At 32.0% G+C, this 9,067-nt stretch overlaps 1 protein-coding gene across 1 annotated transcript in view; it reads left to right on the forward strand.

Annotated features, from left to right (window-relative positions):
• Positions 1-1,654, forward strand: part of LOC115241464 (aminopeptidase N-like) — a 4,193-nt gene extending 2,539 nt beyond the window's left edge. The window contains exons 4-6 of the mRNA XM_029817229.1: positions 251-332; positions 495-895; positions 1,120-1,654. Coding sequence (XP_029673089.1) covers positions 251-332; positions 495-870 — 458 coding nt within the window. The 3' untranslated portion in view covers positions 871-895; positions 1,120-1,654. The remainder of the gene's footprint in view (positions 1-250; positions 333-494; positions 896-1,119) is intronic.
• Positions 1,655-9,067: the final 7,413 nt, after the last annotated feature.

Genomic DNA, 9,067 nt, shown 5'->3' on the forward strand with positions numbered 1-9,067 from the left:
AGTGTATAATATATTCTATGAGATGATCAAATATACATACATATATATATATATATATATATATATATATATATATATATGTATGTGTGTGTGTGCATATATATATACATATCTGTACGCAATATATGTATATAGAATTATACTTATAGAAAAATAAGAGAAGAATAAAAATACACGCGCGTGCGTTGTAATAAATATACTTTTAAACATACTCAATCACGTATTCTTTTTTTTTTTTCATGACGTATAGTATCCGTTATATTGCGTATGCTGCAACATGTTGTTACTGAACAGTTGTTTTGGGATATTATGCACACATGTATATGTGATTAGTAAGTAGTATACTATAATGTAAAATAATTATATGAAATGAAGTTAAGCAAATATTAAGAATAATAATATAGATTTTGTAAAATATTTGTTTTTTTGTCATTGTACTTTGCTTTAAAATTTTATTCTCTTATTTAATTTAATGTTACAATTTTCAATTTTAGTGATTATAATTTTGTTTATTTCTACGATTACTGGTCAGCTTTGAGAGCTGCCTATTTTTCTAGTCAGAAATATAATTTACTAACAAGGCAAGAAAAATATAATGCCGTAAACGGGGTAGAACAACTGAAAACTTGGATGAATCAAAAGCATTATCCTGTAATAAATGTAATACGAAAATATGATCAGTCACGGTTTAAAGTCGAGGATATAACAATAGAAATTGTCAATATAACAGAGAGGTTGACTTATACTACGCAGATACAATTGGATTTTAATAATACTTCGCCTGATATTTGGCTACTCTACGAAAAATATATGGCGCAATCCAATAAACGATATATTCGGAAGATTGAAAATCTCAAAAGCGATCAATGAATCATATTCAATTTACAACAAACTGGTAAATATTAACTTATAAATATTATTCTCTTATATTTATTCTAAGTAATTAAATTTTATTCATTAGTTCATATTTTCATTTTTATATTTCGAACTAATCCAAAGTATATATATATTTCATACATAATTAAATATATAGCAAAAGATATACAAAGTAAACTAATAAAAATGACCACCAAGATTCGGTCAAAAAGCATATATTATATCAAATATGCTTTTTTACAGATTCGCGATTGTCAATGTTCAATGGTTTACCCTATATATGTATTAAACCAAGAAAAAATACAATTAAAATTACAGTTCATTTCCTTTTGCATGTAATTCAAACAATTTATTTTTTGAATAGTAACAGTGATAGGTTAAGAGCACGAACAATACAAAGTGGAGAAGTTGGCAAATAAGTGTCAAAGCGCGATTATTGGTTCCCTAATTTTTTATTGTTAAATCGTAGTAATAAGCTTGTGTTACATCCGGGCTCGTGGAAAATTAAATCGGGAAGGAACGCAAGTTATACTTATATTAATTATATTATATCTTCGAAACACACTCTCTCTTTCTGTTACGAGACAAGTGTTTCCGAGTGGAATGAACAATGCTGGGCCTAAGACAGGTCAACGGCCGGAAGGGTCGCTCTTACTCTGTCAGTAGGGCGTTCATTCGGCGGTCTCTTTTCAGTAAGGGAAGTGAATCCCTGTTATGCAAGGGATCTTGTGCGATCTCAGAATACGGGAAAGAGAACGGGTTGATAAGCTATTCGTATTTAAATTATAAATGTTACATTTATTCAAAAAAAGGAAGAAGAAATTTTGAGAGATAAAATATATTTAACATTCGGTATTATATGTATAAAAATTAATTATTCTTAAAATTTAATGTATGCGTGTGTGTATATATGAGTGTGAGAGTGAAGGAAAAGTTTTCTCGCGAGTATTACATAAATACGGAGGACATCAACCGGAATAAAAAAGGGAACACTAAAATTTAAATTCCGGCTGGGAATTTACATATAAAAAATTTCAAAAATATAATATAAATTACTAAATAAATAAGAATGTGAATGGGAAAGTAAGGATAATAAAATTATTGTACATCTTCAAATTCTATTGTGGAAGGAGGATGGAGCTTTATCCAAAGGGCTTCAATAGGGACGGCTATGGGAACTCGGGAGCCCGGGAGAAAAAACGGGATAATAGAGCCAGCAGGACTTTCCGTAAGGACGCGGTAAAATTCGCCGAGTTCTACGTAATTTGGGCCTACGCTGTAGACTTCCTCAGGAAAGGGATCCTGAATAGGAGGGAACTGTTCTAGGAGATATCTATATCGGGTTTCTCGAGCCTGTTCTTCATAAAAGTCCGACTCTCCTTCGGGATCGTTAGATCTCTGTTCGAAATCTTCCGATTCCTCTTTGAGATCTGGCAGTTCTTCCACGAAGTCCTGGAGGGCCTCCTCAAAATCGTGCGACGCTCTTGGAAGATCACCCGATTCGAGGCCTGAGGAAGGAGGGGGAATAGGAATCCTCGTTGACTGAGGTTGTTTGGAAGAGGCAGGTGAATAGAAAGAGGGAGGAGCGAGAGTAGAAATCCTCGTCGGCTGAGATTGTTCGGGAGAGGCAGGTGAATAGAAAGAGGAAGGAGGGGGAGTAGGAATTCTCGTCAGCTGAGATTGTTCGAGGGGGACAAGTGAGTGAGGACACTCAGGGGAAGACGCTAGCGAATAATGAGGAAGAGAAGAGATGGAAGGAAGAGGTTGTGACCCAGACAGCACAAAAATGTCCTTAGGACGTCCAAAGGGCATTCAGGACATACATGTAGGATATCCTGAGGATATCCTATTTTAATCCTCGGATCTCCTCTGGATGTCCTGAGGAAGAGTAAATGATAGCCGTACACTAGCCTCTGGAGAATCCAGGGAGATCCTGTGGAACATCTTAAGGATTTCTATAGGATATGTTAGGGATATTTTTCATACGTTAAAAGGAACAAATTCTAAAATTTAAATATAAATTAAGATTGCGTTCTGTTATTTACTGCCAATACTAAAAATCTAATACTAAAAATAGTTCACGTTCTTTAATATTTGAGGTTTTCGTGCTGTACATGAATATTTTAGGTTTGGCTTCCGGGTTTGAGTCGTGTAATATTTTCAAAACAATCCAATATCTGAATTCCTTATGTTGGGATTGCATCAGCATCAGAAATTGAACTGATAAAAAATAATTATATTTTTAATTTCCTGTTAGTTGCTCTTTGCAAGCTTTATATAATTCTCATGACCAAATCTCAAATACGAGTTCGCGCGTCGCATAGCGGTAAACAAACGAACTAGCGGTTGAATACTATTTTTTGTAAAGTTTTTGGAATGTTGCGCATAGTAACATTTCTCATGAAATATTAAATAAATAATAATTTTGAATATATGAAAATGTGCGCATCAAATTCAATTATTAATATTAAACGAAATTAATGTTAACAATTAATTGCACATGTATATATCCTCTGGAAATCCAAAGGACATCCAATATAATAGACAGGGCAGATATCCTACAGACATCCAGGGGTTATCCAGGGGACATTTATAGGACATTAATACTTATTACAATACTTAAAATTTCTAAATTATATTAAATAGCCTACATAACCGAAAGTAATCATGTATGCATATTAAATTTTCATAAAATATATTTATAATAATATCTTAAAACATCCTACAAATATCCTGAACCATCCTGGACATATTCAGGATGAACCTGAGGACATTTTGTGCTGTCTGGGTCACTATGTAGAAAAAGCAAAATCTCGCAAGCTTACAAATATATGTTTAATACTACAAACACAATAATGAGATATTAAAACAGTGACATACGCGAGGTTAGGATATCTGTCATATGTGCAGTAGGCAATGTATAAAAACGTTCTGTTAAAATATTTTTATTATTTATATATGGGTTTATTTTTTGTATATATATATTTTTCCTGTTGTTTGCTATCCGTAAACAATTAATAATTGTACTCTTTCGAAATTAAAATTCCACATATATCACGACATCGTGAGATTTTACGTGCAAAAGAGTACCGTACAATTATTAAATGTTTACAGACAATATATCATACATAAAACACAGATATACAACAAAAAAACCATATATAAATAAAAACATTCTAACAGGTCGTTTTTATATATTGCTTACTGCATACATGACAGATATCCTAACCTCATGTATGTCACTATTTTAATATCTTATTATCAGTTTTCAGTATCAAACATATTTGTAAGTTTACGAGATTTTGCTCTTCGTACAAAATGACATTGGGTAAGTATTCTTTGCTAATGTGATAGAACTTGGGTACTTTAGTAATGTGGGACAGTTCTTATTGTTAAATATAAATAATAAGACATTACAATTAAAAACGAGTATTTTCTGTTATATCTTCTTAGCTTATAATACAAGAGTATGTATATGTAACATAAGTCTAATAATTTTCAAGTCATTAATCAATTTCTTTTATTTAGAGTGAGATCTTTACGCTAGAAATAAATCATTTTTGGGTCTACGTGTGCTGGGATAACTATTGTACAAGTACAGTATGAGGTGATGTTTTTAAGTATTGTGTTTTCTGACTGTTCGTTTAACCTAAAGAAAGACTGAATTGTGATGATGACAATTATGCTGGTAAGATTGCTTTACAAGATCTTAATGTCACGCTACCTATTTATATTATATCATGTTTATTTTCATATTAAGCAGGCAAAAGTAATAACTCGGCACTAATTTGCAAACCAAGAATCCAGCTTGCATCGAATGTCTGGAGGGAATCCATTAACAAAGCACGAGAATCTTTTAAGCGAGAGTTCAATATTATAGTCTCCGCTAATAGAATCTTGTGATCTGTAATGGAATGATCAACGCTCATTCATTAACTTGCAGTGTCTGTTGAAGCAATAATGATTTTGTACTGTTGACGTGTTAGAAGATTGAATATGAAGATTGAGTTTGAAGATTGAACATTTATATCGCTATTCAGTTAGTGAATATATCAACGAAGACAGTGCTTTGGCATATTATATCCAAATATGGCATATTGTAATATTTATATTATTATACATATTATATATATCTCACAAAAGAAAAATCTTACAACATTTTGTTCTTAACCGATTTATCAGCATTACAATTACATTGCAGTGTACATATGAACACATTATTTTTCAGAGAAATAATCTTGTATCAATATGATAATTATATTTATAATAATTAAAAAATACTTGAAGGTTTACATATATGTACTATCACATATAATGCATATACATATGTTGAAATATGGAATTATTAGAAATATTAGAATAGATATATTTATATATTTGTGTATCGGTGTATTTCATATGGTGAACGAAAAATTTTACCGCACTCTTTCGCACTTGAAATCTTACGATGCCGTGACATACTTGAAATTTTAAGTGCGAAAGAATACGGTATAATTCTTCATTGTTCACCATACGAAATACACCGATATACAAATATATAAATATATCTATTCTAATATTTCTAATAATTCCATATTTCAACATATGTATATGCATTATGTGAGACAGTACATACATGTAAATCTTCAAGTATAATTATTACAATATAATTATCATATTGATACAAGATCATTCTTTGAAAAATAATGTATTTATATGTACACTGCAATGTAATTGTAAAATTGATAAATCGGTTAAAACAGAATGTTATAAGATTTTTCTTTTATGATATAGATAATATACATATATAATATATACATATATAATACATATATAATAATATATATATTACAATATGCCACATTTGCATATAATATGCCAAAGCACTGTCTTCGTTGATATATTCACTAACTGAATAGCGATATAAATGTTCAATCTTCAAACTCAATCTTCATATTCAATCTTCTAACACGTCAACAGTACAAAATCATTATTGCTTCAACAGACACTGCAAGTTGGTGAATGAGCGTTGATCATTCCATTACAGATCACAAGATTCTATTAGCGGAGACTATAATATTGAACTCTCGCTTATGGTCAAACTTGAAATATGAATTTAGGACCTTAAAACAAGAAAAATTTTTACTCTGGAAGTATGCTCGCAAACGCTTCGTTCAAGAGATATTGGCCCGTATTCTGAGCTCACATCTATTTTTAGATGTGCCTCTAAATGTATCTTAGATGACACAATAAATGTGGCGGTATTCTGAGCGCACATTTAGCGGCATATTTAGAGGCAGATCGCCATTTTTAGCTTAAATGCGCAACTTTATAGTGAAAATCGTATTCTGAACCACATTTATAGCACATTTATGCCATTCTCGATAAATGTACCACTAAATGTGCCCGAGGGTACATTAATACGTACATTTCCCAGACAGCACAAGGATGTCCTTAGGACGTCCAAAGGGCATCCAGGACATACATGTAGGATATCCTGAGGATATCCTATTTTAATCCTCGGATCTCCTCTGGATGTCCTGAGGAAGAGTAAATGATAGCCGTACACTAGCCTCTGGAGAATCCAGGGAGATCCTGTGGAACATCTTAAGGATTTCTATAGGATATGTTAGGGATATTTTTCATACGTTAAAAGGAACAAATTCTAAAATTTAAATATAAATTAAGATTGCGTTCTGTTATTTACTGCCAATACTAAAAATCTAATACTAAAAATAGTTCACGTTCTTTAATATTTGAGGTTTTCGTGCTGTACATGAATATTTTAGGTTTGGCTTCCGGATTTGAGTCGTGTAATATTTTTAAAACAATCCAATATCTGAATTCCTTATGTTGGGATTGCATCAGAAATTGAACTGATAAAAAATAATTATATTTTTAATTTCCTGTTAGTTGCTCTTTGCAAGCTTTATATAATTCTCATGACCAAATCTCAAATACGGGTTTGCGCGTCGCATAGCGGTAAACTAACGAACTAGCGGTTGAATACTATTTTTTGTAAAGTTTTTGGAATGTTGCGCATAGTAACATTTCTCATGAAATATTAAATAAATAATAATTTTGATTATATGTGAAAATGTGCGCATCAAATTTAATTATTAATATTAAACGAAATTAATGTTAACAATTAATTGCACATGTATATGTCCTCTGGAAATCCAAAGGACATTCAATATAATAGACAGGGCAGATATCCTACAGACATCCAGGGGTTATCCACAATGGACATTTATAGGACATTAATACTTATTACAATACTTAAAATTTCTAAATTATATTAAATAGCCTACATAACCAAAAGTAATCATGTATGCATATTAAATTTTCATAAAATATATTTATAATAATATCTTAAAACATCCTACAAATATCCTGAACCATCCTGGACATACTCAGGATGATCCTGAGGACGTTTTGCGCTGTCTGGGTACTGTTGCATGAGAAAATTTGGATTCAATTTAATATATATTGCATGTCTCAAACAGTCCACACAAATTTTTGTATTAATTTAACGTAATATGAATATGTTAAATGGTGACGCTAATACTATGTTAATACTTCAACATAAAATGAATGCAAACTTCATAGTAATTTGAAATAAATTTTGTGTAAAATCAATATATTTTTAATGACAAAATTAAAAAAAAAATATCGGTCTGTAGTCACTTTCACTCCATTATAGGATAAAATCAACATTTTTTTCCGTAAATTATTATGTAAATTATTATGATGTAATTTTAACCGATAAATCCTGTCACCAATAATACGGAACATATCCACATATATGTGTTATTTGTACATTTTCTTCAGTTGTTTTAATAATTTAACATTAGTTCTATTAGCACAACAGCAATATGTTAAAGTAACATGAACGTGTGAAATACTCAATACAAAAATTTTAACCGACATATTTTTAACAAGGAAACACAACAGTGTGTGATTATCTTATTCTCTAATTTGGATATTAATGACAAATGATTGGACGATCCTTACGTTTCTATCGCACAGCGTAATCATTTTTCACGGCATTTGTGAAAAATTAAAATGCAACATATGGCATGTGCGCGAGAGTTTAGAGATGTTTAATCGCAAGAAATTCTGAAATATTATTTTTCGGTGAGGGACTTCTTTTTCGCCGTCTATCGAAAGTCGATGATCTCAGGCAGGAGATTTATCCCTCGACCATTCTTGTTATTTTGCTTGCCTGCGATTCGCATGCGGGATTGAGAAATCTTTCACACGAGAAATTATTACACGCATGCATCTCGTCGTGCGTATCAAGTGTATTCATCGTACGGTACTCTGTACAATGTATAAAAAATCCATCGATGATCCTCCGAATGTATATTCGTCTTTGCGTTGTTGCTGCCATTTGTCACGAGAATCTTTGCGTAGAATTCCTTAAAAGACGCTTACGTTTCCCGCATTAATTTCGACGCTTCCCAGTCGAACATTTGTACTATTAATACCTCTACCTTGTCCCACATTAATTATACAACGTAATTTATTGATAGGAATTATTCTTGGATTTTATACCGTTTAATCAATTTTCGATAATATTGCTATTGATTTTCGAGTTTCGATTATCATTCCGATCCAACAAAAATTGAATCTTGTTCAGAAAAGATTGATTCGGAAAGGTAATCACAGATCTCCATAAATAATAGGAAATGTTAGATATGCTCTTTGAAATTAATTAATTACGACGTAAATGGACAAACCTTTGTAATACAAGCCTCGTTTTCTTGTATCGACAATCATAACGCCTTCTTCTCGTTTCACACGTGTGTATCTCGTTAGCAGCACATGTATATCTCGATCTCCCGGTTTCTCGCGGAATTCTCATGGATAGTCGTGTCCTGCTAGATCCGTCTGGCAGAAATAAAAATTAACGCAAGGCGGATTCACAGATTTATGCTCTAGACGGGCATTATCATCTATCAGGATATCATCATCATCTATCACACGTGCATCGCTAAATTAAATGCGCCCAGCGTGATAGATCGCGTATGAGAAGGGCGGAATTGTAATTCGTGTAATTATGGGAGTGATTACACTTGCGATTTGCCTGGCGGTTCAAAACGACTCTTGCGTGAATTTCGCGATTTAACTAGATCGCACGGTGAAATCGTTCGAAATTGTTACGCGATTGATGGAGATAAGGCATGACTCGATTATATATATATATATA

Source organism: Formica exsecta, unplaced genomic scaffold (assembly GCF_003651465.1).
Source record: "Formica exsecta isolate Colony F162 unplaced genomic scaffold, ASM365146v1 scaffold49, whole genome shotgun sequence".
Classification (NCBI taxonomy): domain Eukaryota; kingdom Metazoa; phylum Arthropoda; class Insecta; order Hymenoptera; family Formicidae; genus Formica; species Formica exsecta.